This window comes from Sus scrofa, chromosome X, assembly GCF_054392235.1.
Source record: "Sus scrofa isolate SSC_HxYL_T2T_F1_AM1 chromosome X, Sscrofa_HxYL_maternal_Yorkshire_Landrace_v2.0, whole genome shotgun sequence".
NCBI lineage: Eukaryota > Metazoa > Chordata > Mammalia > Artiodactyla > Suidae > Sus > Sus scrofa.
In genome coordinates, this window is record NC_139401.1 from 35,610,503 (window position 1) to 35,631,538 (window position 21,036).

At 36.2% G+C, this 21,036-nt stretch overlaps 1 protein-coding gene across 1 annotated transcript in view; it reads left to right on the forward strand.

Moving 5' to 3' along the window:
• CFAP47 (cilia and flagella associated protein 47) overlaps positions 1-21,036 on the forward strand; it is a 560,199-nt gene that overhangs the window by 221,968 nt on the left and 317,195 nt on the right. Inside the window, exon 34 of the mRNA XM_021080094.2 lies at positions 2,877-3,086. Within this exon, the coding sequence (XP_020935753.2) occupies positions 2,877-3,086 (210 nt within the window). The remainder of the gene's footprint in view (positions 1-2,876; positions 3,087-21,036) is intronic.

Consider the following 21,036-nt stretch of genomic DNA (forward strand, 5'->3'; position numbering starts at 1 on the left):
ACTACAATAAGATAGTGTTTTGCCTGTTCTAGGTCAGCAAATGTCAAGAAGTCACATTGTCAGTGAGTAAGACCATACAGGATGATACTATGTAAAGTATAATATCTACATATTTCACAGTCCAACAATTGCACTTCACTGTATATGCAAGAAAAACTCATCAGTGAAATGAAAACCAAAACTGCAGCAAAATATCACCTCACACCTGTCAGAATGACTGTTGTCATTCTGAGGATGTTGAGAAAGGAGAGCCCTTGTTTACAGTTGGTGGAAATGTAAATTGGCCAAGCCACTATGGCAAACAGTATGGAGGTTCCTCAAAAAAATTAAAAATAGAACCACCATATGATCCAGTAATTCCATCCCTGGGTATATATCCAAAGGAAACAAAAACACCAGTTTGAAAAGATGCATGCACCCCAGTGTTCATAGCAACATTATTTACAATAGCCAAAGTATGGAAGCAACCTAAGTGTCAAGAAAGTGTGTATATACACATATATATAATAAGCTACAAAGATGTATTATATAAGAGAATATAGTTAATATTTTTAAAATAACTAATATTGAATCACTTCTTATACTGTACACCTGAAACTAATATAACATTGTAAATCAAATATACTTCAATAAAAAAAGAAAAAGGAGTTCCCTTGTGGTGCAGTGGGTTAAGGATCCAGCATTGTCACTGCAGCAGCTCTGGTCACTGCTGTGGCACAGGTTTGATCCCTGGCCCAGGAACTTCCACATGCCAGGGGTGAGGACAAAAAAAAAAAAAAAAAAAGAAAGAAAGAAAACTCTTGCACATGTGTACTGCAAGGTAAGTTTGAAATTATTCATAGTTATATTATTCAGAATAGCAAATTCTGAGAACTGCACAAATGTCCAGTGACAGATGAAAGGATCAATAATTTGTGATATATGTGCATGCGTATTTTATAGCTGTGTGATATATATGCATGCATATTTTATAGCTGTGAAGTAGAGCATTTTCAACTAATGAGGCAAATAGGTATCTTAGAGATACTGAGATTAATAAAAAAAAGCTCAAGACATATATTGATATCCTTTATATAAAATGACAGGAAAATAAAACCAAACAAATTTTTATTTAGAAATATATGCCTGCTTATAGCTTTAGAAATAGACGTAGAGAGTAGCTAGTTGACATGTTAAAATTATATAAATTGTGAGGATTTGTGTACCAATGTGAATTGCCTATTAGTGTTATTTTCATAAACTGCCAGATCTTGGATCCACATCAGAGCTTCTCTAGTTCAGTATCTGATTTTATAGTTAAGCACTCTGAGATCCAGAGAAAACAAGTTCCAAATGTGATGTAACGATTGGAAATAAATGAAAAGTATCCAAGTTGAGGAGCATGTCATGACTTTCAGTTTTTCCCATTTGGCTTGCAAGAGATGATGAGTGCTTACTTATGCCTTGTACATTGCTCTAAATGCTGTCTTGTGAGAGAGTTTAGTTCTTCAGCATTAACTTGACGACTCTGGGATTCACAGTTTTTCTAAGACCTTATTTTATAAGTAGACACTAAACTCTGTTGCTTAAACAGGAAATAGAAGTGACTTGAATTATATTGTACTAGAAAGTACTTTATTTTGTCAAGAAATATTATATATGAATTAATGTTTTAATCTCAGGTTTTGAATTAATGTATAATGGTATCAGTTTTAAAGCTACGTCAAGTTAAAAGCTGAGTCTTACAAAACATGATACAAAGAAATGAGCATGTGAAAGAGACTAAAGATGATGTAACCTATTCTCATTATATATACAGCTAAAACCATCTGCATTAATGACTTATCCAATGACATGTTGTTAATTAGCAATGGAATTGGATTCAAACCTGATTAATAAACTACTTTTTCATGCTTTGTCTGATGAACCTTATGAATTTAACTAATTCAAGTTGAGACTCTACTTTTTCTGGTGAATTAGCTGAATAATCTTCATTCTGTTTAACATACTAGAGATGGGAATTCTCTGGTGGACTAGTTAAGACTCAGCACTTTAACTGCTGCACCTTGGGTTCAGTCTTTGGTCTGGGAGCTGAGATCCCACATCAAGCCGCTACCCATTGTGCCAAAAAAAAAAAAAAAAAAAAAAAAGGAAATAACCAAAAAATAAAAAGAAATACTAGGGTAATATGGTTTCCATATTTTAATACCTCTTACTTGCTATAGGAACCTTACATATATAATAAAGCAAAGTCATGTGGTAAAATATTTATTGACAACTAAAAGTTATCAAGTAGTAACTAGGTTGAAAGGGAATAACACATACTATGCTATTAAATATAAGAAACATTTTAGATTGGCTAAATAAATTATATAATGAAATATGTAAACATTAAATAGAATTTTTAAATTGTAATGATTAAAAAAAATATTCATGAAATATGTTTACAGTGCTTAACAGTACCCAAATTTAAAAAAGATATGTGTATATGCATTTGTTAATATTATTTAATCTTCATGCAGTAAAACCTTAGCTAATAAAGAGGTAATTTTTTGTAAAGTTTTTTCAGGATATATTTAAGGGCAACACTTTTTATCATGGCTGTGGTTAAAAACACATTGTATTTAATCAGGCATTTTAATTCTCATTTTTAATACTGAGAGGACAAAAGGAACTTTTGATCATCTTATATGGTGCTTGGTTAAATTAATATGTTATCAATTTTACTTAAGCTGTGACCAGAAAATGAGGGAGATTACAAAAGTATCTTTAGTAATTGGGCATATTATTGTAAATATTTATTGTTTTATTTTTTCTAATGATTCAAAAAACAAGGAAAACACATTAAATCCAATTACTTGCACATATTTTGAGCCTTTTTTTAAATTTTTAAACAGAGATTCAACTTTAAATGTCCAGATTTCCCCAGCAAGACTTCTTGGTGGTAATGAGATTCAGCCTCTTTCGGTGAATTTTCCAAAAGGCAAAGTCATTAAGGGCTCTCCCAGTGGAATCAATGCTCCGCTCGCCTGCCAACTCAGTTTCACATCATCTAAACCTGTGTCATTTTTCACCAAGGTTCTTTTCTGTGATGGCAGAGATAACTGGTAAGACATTTAAATGTAGATTCTTTTATATCTGACAGTGAAGAATTATTGGTTTATATTCTACACTATTATAAAATGTTAAAAAGAGAGACATCTAAAATAATTACTTTGGACATAAAGATTTTTTTAAAAAGTTCCAGATGCATTGTTGCTATCATGGGAAACAGTGTAATAGTGGCTATCAGCATATACTCTGGAGCTAGGTTTCCTGGATTTGAATCCTGGCTCTGTAGACTATGGTCAAGTTCCATAATCTTCAGAGCCTCTCAGTTCCCTCATTTGTAAAATGGGGATAATAGCAGAACCTATCTGTTCTGTTATCATGAGAAATTCGTTGAGTCGATTATTTTTGAGTAATTGTACATGAGCTGGCATAAAGGAAATGCTCAGTCAGTATTAAATGAAAATGAGAAACATTAGCATAAGGACTTTCGAAACAATGTGATTTTGTTGCATGTTCCTTTAGCAGGAGGAAATTAAAATACACCTTGGTTAAACCATGTTTCTGGATGCCTTACCTTGTAGGGCCAGAAATTCCACTTTTACATTATACTCTAAGATGATTTGACTCACCAAATGGCAAGAGGCTAATATGTAGAGCAATAAAGTTTGTTTAAAATGTTTGTAGTGTAGAGGGAATTATATACTCAAGGTATGTACTCTATGTGATAATTTATTAACTTTTAGTGAGGTCATTACTATATAGTATATTCGTAGTCAAAGGATTGGCTTATGTGTTAGGAATTAGAAGGGTGAGGACAGATGGTATTGCAATGTTGCATAGTGGACACGGTACCTGGAGCTCTGACCTCCAGCTTCCATGTCCCCTTCTCACTTATGTTGATCGATAAAATTATCTAAATTACACCTTTCTGACTCCCTTTTTTGTCTTTTGGTGCTACCAGTCAATCTTTTTTTGACATTAAATAACTTTTTTTTTTTAATGAAATTGCTTTAGACTTCTATCAAGAATTGAACTCTCTGCTTCCATCCTGGGAGGCCGTCTGTCTTTTTGTATGTTACTGACTTTGTTCATAAAAGCTTAACTTTACTTCGCTCTAGTCCACAAATTCACACTTTGCTGAAAGCACTACATAATGTGTACTTTTGAGCTCACCAATAAAAATCATAAATAATTTATCCATGAATGTCATAAAACTAATGAATGCTCAGACCACATTGCCAGGTTGAGGAAAGAAATAGTTTCAATAAATGCCGTGTGAACTAGATGGCTTCTTGGATAGTGGTACGTGGTACAGTTGCCTCTAAGAGAAGCATGAATAGGTTTCACTGTTAATAGTTTGTTGACATCTGGTCACAAACAGGATGTAAGGAGACCTGAAAACAGTCTCTAGAAGGAGGAGGGCCCATGTATTTGATGATTTTCTTGTCATTTCTTTTTCGTTAATTTATTTATTTTTCCACTGTACAGCATGGGGGCCAAGTTACACATACATGTGTACATACTTTTTCCTCCCATTGTTGTGTTGCAATGTAAGTATCTAGACATAGTTGTCAATGCTACACAGCAGGATTTCATTGTAAATCCATTCCAAGAGCAATAGTTTGCATCCGTTAACCTCAAGCACGCAACCCCTCCCACTCCCTCCCTCTCCCCCCCCAGGCAGCCACAGGTCTATTCTCCAAGTCTGTGATTTTCTTTTCTGTGGAAACGTTCATTTGTGCTGTATCTTGTCATTTCTTTTTGTCGTGTGTTTCCTTTCATCCTTGAAGCTCATCTGCTCTTCACTGATTTCCCTACCTTTCTTCCCTTACCCTAAACTCCATTTCAACCCTCAGCAGGTTTGGGATAAAGTAGAGCTTTTGGAACTAATTTAGAAGCTTTGAAAATCATAAATAGGCTACAAAAGACTGTTCCATGTACAAGGAAACAAAATCATGGACATTCCCTGGAGCCTTAACTGGCAAATCCTTTTACTGATCAGTGGGCTCTTTGGTGGGACCATTCCATCTGAGAAGAGATCACAACGATGGGGTTTCCCTTTATATCCCCCTGCTGCAGACTTGACTGGGGACTGATTTCTCCCACCCCAGGTCCACTAATTTCTCCTGTCCCAGCCCCCTGCACCATGCCTAAGGGCTGGGTGTTGGTTGATCTCTGTATGGGGGTGCATTTTAATCTTCCACTTGGTTTCATGCAGGATGCCCCATCTGCATGGAGAACAGGTGATACAGAGGCGGGGTGAGGAATAGGCCACACATCTTCCCAGTGGGGAGTAGCAAGGAGCAGGCCAGGTTGCTCAAGGTGGGAGATGGAGCATTACAATGAGACATAACCAGAAGTTCTGTTGCAGCACAGCAGAAACAAATTCAACTAGGAACCATGAGGTTGCAAGTTCAATCCCTGGCCTTGCTCAGTGGGTTAAGGACCCAGCATTGCCGTGAGCTGTGGTATAGGTTGCAGACACAGCTCGGATCTGTGTGGCTGTGGCTGTGGCGTAGGTCAGCAGCTACAGCTCCCATTAGACCCCTAGCCTGAGAACCTCCATAAGCCGTGGGTGTGGCCCTAAAAAGCAAAAAAAAAAAAAAAAACCAGTAAGAAGTGGCCAGAGGCTTTTGGGTTCACTCTCTTTGAAGGAGACTTAAAGCCTATAACAAGGGCAGCCAGTCATTCCCTACCACCCAAAACTTGGGCTTCCAATGTATTTTATTGCCTTTGTTAATGAAAAGGCTTCTTGTTTCATCAGTAGATTTTTTTTCTCATTCATTCATTCGTTGAGTATTTACAAAGTGGCAGCACACCTGACTTTTTTCTGGCTCTGAGGTCAGAACAAAGCTCCTGCTCTCCTGGAGTTTCCATTGTAACAGAGGAGACAAAAATTGATAAATGATACCACAATTTAATAAGGAAATTATATGAGTTTAATGAGATAGAGGGGAAGGGATACCTCCATGGATCGGATAGATAAGGCATCTCTGAGGATGTGATATTTGATAGATGGTGATAGGAAATTGAATGAGGAAATACATACACAGTACTTGGAATAGTCTCTGTGGTAGTATGTTGCAGTAACTGAGTAAATGTTCTAGACTGGGCATTGATTTTAAAATCAGTATTCTAGATTTCCAGAATTGTCTCAGTAGCTACTACAGAGATATGAGAGTAATTGGATTTCTACTCTTAAGAGTGATTGGATTCACCCTGGGGTAGAGGATAAATCCTCATACAGACATAAAGTTTTGGGCTGGAGGGGAAAAAGAAATGGGCAGGAATTCAGTTCTCATGAGGGTGAGGAATTCTTTGGATAATCTTTACATTACGTACAAATCACTTATTTGTGTTACAGAAGTATTTGTTTCCATGGTTGAAAATGTCTTATCTGAGAATTCAGACAGAGATCAAATGGATTAAGAGGTGCCAGAATGAGGTTATTCTCTCTTTTATACTGTGGCCTTCACTCCAGATTGAGAAGGGAATATTATACCCTGAAGGAACTTGTAATTATGAGAATTAAGTGTTACCACTTGCTCTTGTTTTATAAGTTCACTGACTGATACTTTACCTAGATCATGCAAAGAATGAAAGTTGATGGCTTTGGGTGATTAATTTTATCAAAATCTTAGGAATGCTAAAAACAATTAAATATTTTCCTATGATTTAATCCCAAATATAGGGTGTTTACTTTTGTAAAATTGTTCCTCAAGGGAAGGTTCTTACCTCCTTACAGAAGGAATTAAAAAACGAACTAGAAATTGAGATAGTAAAGTGAGGATTTATTTAAGTGAGAAATACACCTCTTAAAGAGAGGTGGGCAGAGAGGTGAGCAACTACCCTGCTGTTTGGTACACAGACTATGAGGGACCTACAGTTGCATAAACAGGGTATTCATTGGGAAGGAGAGGTTTAGGGGTTGTGTTCGCTAATTTTGATTCCAGCTCTACCTTCCTGAAGGGAAGAGGGATTTTTGTCCTTACTTAGCCTTGATCAGAAGTGTCATGGGGTCCATGCATGATGGGTACTTCTGATCTGCATAGCTAATTTTATTACAATTTTATTGTAATGAGGGCATGATGAGCAACAGGTTACATCCAGACACTGGAGATTCCTGCCCTTTCCCACCTTTCTTTGTCTGCCTCCAGGACACTTACCACCTCAAAGTGTATGGTTTTCTGTTTGTCTGGAAGTTCCTGCTTTTCTTTGTCTGTCCATGGACCCTGCTGTTTACATGTTTTCTTGCCACCTGGCCCCACACCCCCCTTTCCCTGCTCATACCTAGCTAGCTATCTGCCATAACAAAACCAAGAGTTAATTTCAACTATTGGTTTCGGATAACCAGGAGGCTAACCTGAGTTAGCAGGGCCTCATTGTTAAAAATATCAAAAAGTAATTGAGAATTCATTACTAGGAAAATGGCATGTTAGAATTCTGATTTTCTCCATAAATTTTTTTAATCCCCCAGATATTCAGTACATATCCATTATATTCCAAACTGATTGTATCTTCCATAGGTTTTTAGTACCCAAATTGAATGTAACTTTAGAGCAAAAGAAAACATTTTTAGCTATTCTGTAAGAGAGCTAAACTCAGTCATTAAAAAATTAAAATGTAAGCCAAATAAAAAAAAATCCCACTGATTTATTTATTAAATAGGTATAGGGGAGGGCTGTTCAGATGTCAGCTGTTTTCTCTTTCTAGAGCAGTGGTTCTTAGGGCTGGACACTGGACTCACCTGGAGAGTTTTTAAAACTACCCATGCCTCAGTCCAACCCAGAGACTATGATAAAGTTTGTCTGGAGGACGATCTAGGCGTTGCAAATTCTGAAAGGTCCCCATGTGATTCTAACGGGAGGCCAAAGTTGAGAAGCCTCGTTCTAGATTCTCAAACTTTACCCTGCATTTGACGCATTTGGAGGATTTTAAAAAATGGCTTCTGAGCCCTGTCCCCAGAGTTCCTGATTCAGTTAAGTTGGGTGGGACCTGCAAATTGCATGTCTACCAAGTTCCCATTTGATGCTGAAGTTGCTAGTCTGGGGACAGACACTGAAGTTGTTTGAAAGGCAGAGTTTCAGATCCGCTCCAGATCTAAGGAATCAGCATATATGTTTAAAACAACCCTAGGCGGTTCATGTGAACAGTAAAGTTTGTGAAGCACTGGGCTTAAAAAAATGAATAAGGGAAAATGCCGTCTAGAAAGCTTAGGTTAAACATTTGGCAGGGAATAGCATTGCCACTAGAAAATGGTGTTGCTTTGAGAACCTTTAGAACATAAACACCCATCTTTCTTTTAGAGTAAATTTGGTTTGTTTGCTAATACATTATCTAACTTAATCTGTTTGAGACATGTATATGACAAAGTATAATCTCAGATTTATACCAGAGGAAACTGAAGTACTACTAGGTTAATTATCTTTTGGATCCTCACCTAGTTATAGAATGAGAGAATCTACATTTGAGATCAAGTCCTATTATGTCTATCACACTACTTTGCTTCCCTTTAACTTTTCAAGTGCTAGGATATTATTGCTAAAACATGGTCAACTGGGTAAGAAAATGGAATTATTTTTGAGTTATAATATGTCATATGGTGGTATATAATTGATTATTTGAATAGGAAGATTTTGATGTTTTAATACAAGTTAAACTACATGTTATGTTCTAAATGAGAGGCCAGTTAGAAATGTGCAATAAGAATAGCACAGGGATATTTGGTAGTTGAGGTTGAACTGAAATCAGGGCTGCTGATTAGCTGGCATACAGTGTATATCTTCACCAATGGATAAAATCTTAAAATGTTTCTTGGCTGGTTGGTACTCATGCCTTGAGTCTGACCTGCCCTGACAACTCCTTCTGGACCTGGGACCCACTCAAGAGTTAGTAACTGAAAGTCTAAATGCTGCCACAGCCAGGAGTTCTGAGGATCCTATACTGTTTTGTTTTGGGTCATTCTTAGCCTGTCAATAGTGATGCTATTGGCTAGGTAGGAATGCTAGGGGCATTCACCTGGTCCCTTACTGTATGTGGCAGCTGCTATAGACATTTTCACTTTCAAAGCCAGTATTATGGCTGGATTTGCCTTTGTGGCTCCTGTTATGGTCCCAAGATATACCTCAGCGATAGCCATCAGGGAACTTAGAAAAAACACGGTTTATTACTCAGAGGTACTGGAGGGTACTAGCATGCCTAAGGCTATCCTGTGAGCTGACAGTGCAGGGTGGAGGTGGAGAACAAGTAAGCACAGATCTGGGTTCTACTTTTTGGAGGGTCTAGGGTGAGGTGCCTGGGGTTTTACACTTTCACTCTTTATTCATGAATTTGCAACATAAGGGTTGGAATTAAAGCTCAGGAAGGGAAAAACAGTCAGTATGGTCAGTATCTAGGTCAACCAGAGTTTTCTAAAAAAGGAAAATTAATGGGTAAGCTGGCCTGGCTCTTCGTCTATTTAGCTGTCAGTGTGTTTATTTGAATGTCTTTGAAGTGGAGGACTTGGCAACCAAAAGTTTAATGTCAGGTTATAATCTGGAAAGCTCATTGTCAGGCCCCCTTACACTAATATTGATAAATACCTCCCTTTTAGAGTATAGGATTCATTGATATTCAAAGATGCATATTTTAAATATCATCCCCTTTTTTATATGAAATGTGGTTGTCTTTCAAAAAATATAGTTAACATAGTTATAGGACATCAGGAGCAGAGGTCTTGCACATTTGCCATTGCCTGGAGTTCAGAAGCTTCTGTGTCCTTAGATGTAAAGCTGCCATGGAAGTGTCTGCTCTATGAATTGCTTGGCACAGGAACTCCTGGGTAGTGTCTGATTTAGTTGCTCACTCGAAGTTAATACGAATTTACTGTTTTATTAATCATGAACAAGATAACGTTTAGCAGAATTCTTGGCCCTTTCTTTTTTTTCTTTTTTATTTTTTTTTAAACTTTTCCCACTGGGCAAAAACTACAATTTTTAATAGTGTCTTAAAATGAGCGTCTTGGCATTAACCATGTGACAGTTTAATTCTTGGTTTTGGCTCACAAAATAGCAGGCATCTAAGATCTGTAAAAGCTATTAACTCCATCTCATAATGTGTAAACGTTTTGCTTTGTTTTGTTTGCCTTTTACTCTTTTTCATTTCTTTCTTTCTTTTCTTTTTTTTTATTTTCCCACTGTACAGCAAGGGGGTCAGGTTATCCTTACATGTATACATTACAATTACATTTTTTCCCCCACCCTTTCTTCTGTTGCAACATGAGTATCTAGACATAGTTCTCAATGCTATTCAGCAGGATCTCCTTGTAAATCTATTCTAAGTTGTGTCTGATAACCCCAAGCTCCTGATCCCTCCCACTCCCTCCCCCTCCCATCAGGCAGCCACAAGTCTCTTCTCCAAGTCCATGATTTTCTTTTTGGAGGAGATGTTCATTTGTGCTGGATATTAGATTCCAGTTATAAGTGATATCATATGGTATTTGTCTTTGTCTTTCTGGCTCATTTCACTCAGTATGAGATTCTCTGGTTCCATCCATGTTGCTGCAAATGGCATTATGTCATTATTCTTTTTTATGGCTGAGTAGTATTCCATTGTGTATATATACCACCTCTTCCGAATCCCATCCTCTGTGGATGGACATTTAGGTTGTTTCCACATCCTGGCTATTGTGAATAGTGCTGCAATGAACATGCGGGTGCACGTGTCTCTTTTAAGTAGAGTTTTGTCCAGATAGATGCCCAAGAGTGGGATTGCGGGGTCATATGGAAGTTCTATCTATAGATTTCTAAGGTATCTCCAAACTGTTCTCCATAGTGGCTGTACCAGTTGACATTCCCACCAACAGTGCAGGAGGGTTCCCTTTTCTCCACAGCCCCTCCAGCACTTGTTATTTGTGGATTTATGAATGATGGCCATTCTGACTGGTGTGAGATGGTATCTCATGGTAGTTTTGATTTGCATTTCTCTAATAATGAGGGATGTTGAGCATTTTTTCAAGTGTTTGTTGGCCATCTGCATATCTTCTTTGGAGAAATGTCTATTCAGGTCTTTTGCCCATTTTTCCATTGATTGATTGGTTTCTTTGCTGTTGGGTTGTATAAGTTGTTTATATATTCTAGAGATTAAGCCCTTATCAGTTGCATCATTTGAAACTATTTTCTCCCATTCTGTAAGTTGTCTTTTTGTTTTCTTTTTGGTTTCCTTTGCTGTGCAAAAGCTTTTCAGTTTGATGAGGTCCCATTGGTTTATTTTTGCTCTAATTTCTATTGCTTTGGGAGACTGACCTGAGAGAATATTCATGATGTTGATGTCAGAGAGTGTTTTGCCTATGTTTTCTTCTAGGAGTTTGATGGTGTCCTGTCGTATATGTAAGTCTTTCAGCCATTTGGAGTTTATTTTTGTGCATGGTGTGAGGGTGTGTTCTGGTTTCATTGCTTTGCATGCTGCTGTCCAGGTTTCCCAGCAATGCTTGCTGAATAGACTTTCTTTTTCGCATTTTATGTTCTTGCCTCCCTTGTCAAAGATTAATTGACCATAGGTGTCAGGGTTAATTTCCGGATTCTCTATTCTGTTCCATTGGTCTGTCTGTCTGTTTTGATACCAGTACCACACTGTTTTGATGACTGTGGCTTTGTAGTATTTCTTGAAGTCTGGGAGAGTTATGCCTCCTGCTTGGTTTTTGTTTCTCAGGATTGCTTTGGCGATTCTGGGTCTTTTGTGGTTCCATATAAATGTTTGGATTGTTTGTTCTAGTTCTGTGAAAAATGTCCTTGGTAATTTGATAGGGATTGCATTGAATCTGTAGATTGCTTTGGGTAGGATGGCCATTTTTACAATATTGTTTTTCCAATCCAGGAACATGGAATATCTTTCCATTTCTTTACATCTTCTTTGATTTCTTTGATTAAAGTTTTATAGTTCTCGGCATATAGGTCCTTTACCTCCTTGGTCAGGTGTATTCCGAGGTATTTGATTTTGTGAGATACAATTTTAAAAGGTATCATTTTTTTGTATTCCTTTTCTAATGTTTCATTGCTGGTATACAGAAATGCGACTGATACTCTGAATGTTAATCTTATATCCTGCTCCTTTGCTGAATTTATTAATCAGTTCAAGTAGTTTTTGGGTTGAGTCCTTAGGGTTTTCTATGTGTAGTATCATGTCATCTGCATACAGTGACAGTTTTATCTCTTCTCTTCCTATATGGATTTGGCCCTTTCTTAAACAAAGCTAGTAACAGTCTTGTTTTGTTTTGCAAATTACTGATAAGGTACTGAGATATATGTATCTTCTGACATTACATAAAACAAGTGCAATAAGGACTTTACATATACAGATGTATTAATAAGAGTTTAAATGATAAATTATAATTTCTCCCTTATTCATTGATATACATTGTCATTCCATTCTGACATTAAGGATGAAGCACATAGTCTTAATTACAAATGTGCTATACATTTTGCTGGTAGAGAAATAGATTTTAAAATAAATAGATCTGTTGTTTAAAACTGAGAATGTACAGCTCTTATTTATATGAACTCTTTATTTCTATATACAGTAGAGTTTTATCAACCTTGTTATGGATTAAAAACATTTTTGATGCGTAATAAAACTAGTTATGCTTACCTCATTAAACTAATAGGGCATTGACAGTAACTTAATTGAAATTATGTATTTTTGATAGCAGTCAGTATAATAAGGAAATGAATAATGAAAGCCGATTCTAATTATTGTTTACTCAGTACATAATTTGGTATTTGTGAAGGGTGTCTTGGCAACTTTGGGTATGTTTCTAATATTTTTAAAAGTGTTTTTATCATGCCTCTTCCAGAGACCTTACTGTTTTTGAAAGGGTACAAACTTTCATCATATAAAGGAGACCAGAAGAAAATGAATCAGACCCAGAGGCATGAGGAGCATTAATACATTCAGGTTGACAAGGCCACTTTAGTAACTGTTGTGAATTAATATCTGCACTTTATGTGCTTTTCTGGGATATTTGAATATTTAAAATAAGGGTGTAGATATATGTTTAAACATTTTTAAATATTTATGAGTCAGAAAAATGAGTCAGGAACCTCTCAAGGATACTACCAGAGAGCGAGAAGCTACTTTTGAGGTATTCAAAGCAGTATTTCGGACATGTTCATCCTTTGGAGATTCCATTCTTAGCATGAACCTGCTGCACAGGGAAAATGAACCACCTAGAGTTTTAGCATTGTGGCTACCGAAAGGCAGGTGACTGGAAATCTCGAGAGGATTTTAGTAATCATCTAATAGGTGTGACTGAAGGCAATGTAGAAGTATTACCCTGAAACATTATTGGTTGTGTTTTGGGGGGCTAGGTTATGCATGGCACAATGTATTAGTTTAAATTCTTTAGTCATTAGTTTTCTATAACTACCGCCTTCTGTAATTTGAGATAGTTCATGTTAGGTGATCTTCAAACTCATGCTTTTTATGCTTATAGAGGGTATTACTAGAAAGAAAAATTATGTACTTCCCCCAAGTTAAAAAGAAAGGCAGAATAGGAGTTCCCGTCGTGGCGCAGTGGTTAACAAATCCGACTAGGAACCATGAGGTTGCGGGTTCGGTCCCTGCCCTTGCTCAGTGGGTTAAGGATCTGGCGTTGCCGTGAGCTGTGGTGTAGGTTGCAAACGCGCTCGGATCCCGTGTTGCTGTGGCTCTGGCGTAGGCCGGTGGCTACAGCTCTGATTCGACCCCTAGCCTGGGAACCTCCATATGCCGCAGGAACGGCCCAAAGAAATAGCAAAAAGACAAAAAAAAAAAAAAAAAAAAAAAAAAGAAAGGCAGAATATGGTACAACTAATTGAAATGGTTTATTTTTATTTTTTTTTTATTTTGTCTTTCTTCCTTTTCTAGGCCCGCACCCACGGCATATGGAGATTCCCATGCTAGGGGTCTAATCAAAGCTGTAGCCACCGGCCTATGCCACAGCCACAGCAACTCTGGATCCGAGCCGTGTCTGCAGCCTCCACCACAGTTCACAGCAATACTGGATCCTCAACCTTCCGAGTGAGGCCAGGGATCAAACTCGCAACCTCATGATTCCTAGTTGGATTCGTTAACCACTGAGCCATAACAGGAACTCCTTATTTTTTAAATTTATTTTATTTTTTTTGAAATGTTTTGTTTACAAATTTCTCTTCAACTTGAAGCTAATGGTATTGTTTCTATTCTTCATTTAATTACTTTTATTCAATTTATTGAACTATCTTATTTTAATATCCTCAATTTTATATAATTTTACTATTCTAGTTTCTTTGATCTTTACCAGTAGCCTGAACATTTTCAGTATTCTAATCATATACAAACTACTATAAAAATGCTTTAGTAGTAGTGGTTTAGAATTTCTGGAGACAGCTTAAAATTCATCATTTAAATACATTTTATTTAAAGACAAATGTCTTTATAGTGAATTTTGAAGGATGCTTTCATGCCCTTACTTTCAACGTAAAAGCATTGTCTGCTTGCATTCATTTGGTTCCCATTTGGTGCAACCATAACTTTAAGTACAATACTGTATCACCTTGGTCATTAGGTATTCAAGTATAGTTATTGCAGAAGATGTGTGATAAGTGATATATACAGTGAGTTCACACTAATAAATCAAAGCTGGGTATGAGGAAATTTGACTAAGAAGTACATTTCACATTTATAGTCAATAGAATTCCAAGAAGAGCCTCCAGATTCGATGCTCTCCAAAGGGCTTCACAGATGTAGGGGGAATATGAAGTCCTTGACTGGCCACTCAGTTTCTCCTTACTTAAATGGGGCTGCTTAAATAATGTACTGACCTACATGTATCTCCTGGGTCATAAAACACACCGAGATCAAAGTGCATTGATCAAAATGAGAAGACATGAGACTACTTCTTAGTGCCCCATTCAAGGCAGGATTTGGTGCTCAACCATGTGGAGTGAGATCAGCAGACTGCCTCCATTTGTCAGTTGCTATGGTATCGGCCTTAACTACTGGGTACCACTTGGCCTGAAGTTACACCCCACCAGGCAAGCTGGCATCCACTGACTGATTGAGGCAGGTTTAGAGGACCAGGCATTTCAGCATAAGGCTAGAAACTCTGAAGGCCAATCCAGATCTCGCTGCCCAGTTGGCCAAGGCCTCCTCAGGCCTGCATAGCTGCTCTTTGTTGTCCCGTTCTCCACATCCTACAGCTCTGCCCCTTCTTCTTGTTCTCTTCTCCAGTCTGCTTCCTTCCCCTTCTTTACTGATGTTAATCCTAATAAATCTCTTAGAACCTAGATTGTCTTCTTCCCGCAAACCTGACCTATGATGGAGATTGGCTGTTACGCTTGTCAGGACCTGATGATGGCTATGAAGTCATCTTTTCTTTTACTTCCAATGGATCTTGAATGAAGATGTCAGTCACTCCCATCCATCCATCTGCCCATGTATACAGTCAAAGCTCCCAAGCATTTTTTATGTGCTGTGTGCTGGTCTTTGCCTTTAAAAGTTTTAGCTCGCTGAATGAAATAAGATATTTACGTGTAAGGTGACTATGAAAACACAAAGACCAGAAGTAGAGAGACCAATAAATAAGCTGTCCCAGATAGATGCTGTGAAGATGTACAGAACTATAGTGATTGTAGTTACAATGAAAAGAAAGTGATGAATGGAAATGAATCATTTTGATTGAATAAATAAATATAGGGACATGGTAACTGATGGCACTGTCAGACTTCAACAAATCTTTAAAATGAAAGAGAATTAAAAAGTAGCATATATGAATGTCAATTAGGTGCTAGGCCTTCATAAATCAATCTTGGTAGCTGACTGTACTTTATTTTGTGTAATTGAATTTTTAAACTTTTATTTGTTAATAAAATATCCCATATCCTACTTATCTCTCAGATATAGCCCTTATAGTCATGGGAAAACTCCAAACCTTATCTGTCAATATATTGAAATGGCCATGGAAATTTATTATATATTATACTTCCTTTGATGCCTCTTTCCTTCCATGCTTATTCTTTATTCTCTTGACAACTGCTTACCTCAGGGTTATTATATTTTAAGGGTTTTATTTTCTGATTTTCAAATCCAGCAGCAGATGTTTGTCCTGTGATCTTAATAGCATATTCCCTGTGATGGTGAGAGTCAGTCTCCAACTGCATTTTGTAGCTGGCACATGGATGTTTGTAGATATTGGAATTTGATCTTTTCCGGAGTCATGCTGGACATAATGTTTTCCTATTACTTTTGGATAAGCATCAGTGGCAGGAAATTCAATTCATTTCTTCCATGCTGAAAGCATGGGAGTTCAGGATTCTGCTTTAGGGTTTGACACAACACCTGTTTTTCGTGCACTCTAAAAGATCTTTATCTGTTTTGCCTGAACTAATGGGATACTGGTGTGGTCTATTTTAGACTATATTCAAGCTGAAGAGCGATGGTTTCATACTTTTTGAGTATTGCACATTTAAACCATTTACTGGACCTTCTACGTGACAGTACTTATTTTTACTTCAGTTTTGGAGAAAATGTATTACCAAAAGTTACTCTAAATTGAGTAATGTTATTATTATTATTATTATTATTATTATTATAGTTGATTTACAAAGTTGTGCCATAAACAGTAATTTTTTAGAGTAAAATTTTTCTTTATTAACTATTAGAGCACATACGGACACCTGTAAATTTATTTTTAAAAACAGGTGTGAGAGCCTGCTGCCTATAAATCAGGAACCATTTTCATAGATTATGGAAACCTGTGTGTAGTTTTACTGTTCCAAGTCTCTTAAGGATATTGAGGAGATACTTGGATGAATTGTATTTACTCCTTTTGGAAAGGAATAAAACTGCAATTCAAATGAAAATTTTCTATTTTCCTGTCATTGGACTTAAACCCTATGGGAATATTCTGAAAAGAGTTCATCTAACTTTGGAATATTAAATGAGAGAAGAGGGTTTTATGTTGTACTTAGTACATTGTAGTTCTTGGTTAGTTCACTTTTTCCCTTCCCTCTTAAACAGGGACTACTGGACTACTTCTCTATTTCCAGGAGTCTTCAGCTGATCCCCCTCTCTGCAACCAAATTCCCTAGGAAAGCAATGCTGTACCATCTCCCTCCCAAGGCCCTGTGGTCCTTTCATCATATCTTAGTTGATTGGTAATAAATATCCCTTTGCCTAGGTGTTAATATTTCACCTCCAAGCTTCTAATTTAAAATCAACAAATGTTCTTCTGGATTACATTCTTCTAACCAATGAGAACACATATTTTATTGTTGGAAAATGATTTTTCACAAGGAATTTTATTAGGGGAAGTTCCATCAAGACACAGAGATGGCCTCCAATTCTGACAAATGCTCATCCTAGTCTGTTACTCTTTGTTTTTAAAAACCCCTTCCTTAGAATAGATTAATTCCAGATGTTTCAAATCATAAATATCTCCTCTGTTAGGTTCATTAAATATATATATATATGTATATATATATATATCTCAAATTTATATACATATATATGTATATAAATATATATATGTATATATATATCTCAAATTTATATACATATATATGTATATAAATATATATATGTATATATATATATATATATCTCTCAAATCTTCTAAGAGGTAAAATGAAAACCTAAAAAATTACCTTCTTTGTGTTTTAGCTAGATCATGGCTGTCTTCTAAAGTATTCTGGGAATGATTTAATGAAAATAAGCTAATTGTTTTGTATAAGTTCATGTCGTTATAGAGGGAGACAGAGTCTGGTTCTATTAGGTTGCAAATGTTGACCTATTTGCTGTATCTAATAGTTAGAGCTTTAGCTCTAAGTTTTTTGGAATTAACCATTAAGTGTATAAGGAAGCCAGTGGCAAAGCAGCTAATGATTCACCCAACTTAAAAATAAGTTTTTAACTCAGCATTATTAAGAATTATTGCATTAATGGCACTATAGAGCAATCCACTTTATTTAGCAGTTTTTACTTTTGCGGAGTTACATTACTGAGTTAAAGTGATCTGTATTTCTTTCTGATTCAAGTTTTTTTCCTGTGTATTTTTGCAATGTGATAAATTTATATACCTTTGTGAAAACATAAATAAACATAGTTTATATGTTAATAGTGTCTATATCTATGCATAACACAAATATCTATGCATAACACAACTATGTCCATATTTAAATATATATGTTTAATTTTTCTGAACAGACGTATTTCAGTGGTGGTAAATTTTGCTTTTTGCCACAACTCTTCCCTGGAAACCCCATTTTAAACTCTATTAACAACTATAGTTATTTTCCCATAAGAACCCTGAATTATAAATGAAACGTATTAATATACATGAATCAAAGTTAATGATTTTAAATTGTGAACATAGGCCCTAAAGAGAGACTTTGAGATTTCATGAGTTGTTTACCTCAGTTATGGGATTATTTCCAGATTATTGGGCAGACTAAAAATGAGATGACTTGTAAAAAGAATCAATATATGTTTAGAATATTGTGAAATGGACATGTATTTCTAGACTTGATGAATATTTATGGATTTTTCATGTGCCTAAAGAATTCTCTGCCTTTATCTGCTGTGATGCAAATCAGTGGAATACATTCATATATGAAACATGATTCTGTGCATTTATGCACATTTAGATCAAACCTAAAATATCTTTTAGGTCGCTCGATTGGTTAATAGCTCATATTTGCTCAAATTATTAATGTTCATATTGTTAATGTTCATATTGTTAATGTTCATATTATTAATGTTCACTGTTGTTCTAATAGTGTTCTAATAGTGTCTTGATGGGCTGCAGATAATATATATTGTGGGTTATTGCAGTGCCTAGAAGAACAGTGTAACTACTCGTTTTCCCTCCATTTAAGAAAGGATATTGAAAAATAATTAAGCGAGAATCATATTATCATCAGGAATCTTTTTAGTCTGTCTTGAGCTATTAAAAATGAATCAATCAAAACTCTGTTAACTTTATACCTGATTTACAAAGTGACGTACAATGTCCTCACTTGTGATAGGTTCTTCCGCTTAGCAACATCATGGATAACCTAGACTGTTGTAAGTATACACTGCAGCACAGGATTAAGTCCAGATGACCTAACATAAAAGTGCTAGCTATAGTAAACTTTAGATATTTAAACATACATGTCAGCCTTTGTGTGTGTGTAAGTAAAGTTACATGTGAATTTCTTTTTTTTCTTTTTTCTTTTTTTTTTTTTTTTTTTGCTCTTTAGGGCCACACCCGTGGCACGTAGAGGTTCCCAGGCTAGGGGTCTCATCGGAGCTACAGTTGCCGATGTACCACAGCCGTAGCAACACCAGATCTGAGCCATGTCTGCGACCTACACCACAGCTCACAGTAACACCGGATCCCTAACCCAGTGAGCGAGGCCAGGGATCAAACCTGCAAGCTCATAATTCCTAGTCTGATTCATTTGCCCTGCGCCATGACGGGAACTCCACATACGAATTCCTTTTGCTAGCCATTATTGAATTGAGAAATACTGTGAATAGGTATGGCTAAGCTGCTATGGAAAGATTGTTCTAAAGATGTTTCTTTTGTGTAATAAATTCTCCAAAAGCAAATATAGTCACCCAAATTCATTCCGTTATTTGAAAGTGTTTATTTAAATGCTGTAAGAATAGCAATAAGCACTATTTTTCATGGTGATGTTGGTGATAGTGGGTTTTAAAATGACAAGAATTTTCAAAGAGCTGACCCAGATACTTTCTTCTATTTCTCGCTTTATTCAGTCCTATAAATAGAAATCTTGATCATTAATCCAAAACCATGTTAGCTGTAAACTCTCCTTTTAACCTTTTGTAGCCATAGCCAGTTTTTCTAATATGTAATTTTATAGTTTTTTAGCTGACTCGTACAGAAAGATTTTGATAGACAGCTTTATTACGACTAAAGATACATGCTTCCAAAATCACCCTGCAACCCTGCCCCTTCTTGCTCTGCTCATCTCTCGGTGAATTAAAACCGTGTTCAGTAGAGCTGCTGTTAGAATGTAAGATCTGCCTATAAATAGTATAGATGGGAATAGATCCTCAGTTAAGATGAGAAAGATATAAATAATATCATAATATTTCTCATAGTGTTTGACATTTTGTTGACAGACCATCACGGTACTTCATATGCTATTGGAAAGTGATAAAATACTATAATTACCAGGACATTTATCACAGAGATTTAACATGGAGCTTCAGTGTTTCATTTCTGAAGTGATTTGGGCTGACAAGCGTAAGAGTCTCTTATCTGCACTATTGATGGGCCAGTATTAGAGATGTGTAATTAGAGTATTAATTAGTCACCAGCCAACGACCAGAGAAATGAATGATGAGACTTTCCACACCTTATTTAATGGATTAATGTGGTCACTATGCCATTCAGTATCAAAATTGTGATTTGTAAAAATATAATTTGCATTTTATTGGTTATTCTCTGCTGTAGACATAAAAATTCTTATTTGACTTACTTTTCTTTTTCTTTGGCTGCCCTATGGCATATGGAATTCCCAAGGCCAGCGACCGGGTCTGTACTTTTCTTTTTTAATTTAGATTTGTTGTTGTTACCTTCTCTAGCTTGTAGTGACTTCCTTCCTAGAATCCAGTAGTGTGGAGAATAATGAAATAGGACTAAGGCAATAATGCCAGATTGTGCATAGAGAAAGGTATATAGTGTGGGGGATTGTGTGTGTGTGTGTATATGTGCATGTACTTGGTATGTATACATTAGATTGCAGGAGACAGACCAGGCCAATTTTAAGAATTTACCAGTATCATAGATTAAAAATTAGGAATAGTGACAGTTTCATTTCGGTCAGCATAATATTTAAAGATACTTTTATGATACATACAGATTTGGTAAAACTCAAATGATTCCAGTGACACCATAGGAATAGCTCGTTACCCTTCTAGCATCCAGAGGCATCCTTTTTGTAGTAACAGAAAATCAAGATGAGTCTAAAACTACATCATGAGAATATTGAAATAAAAGTG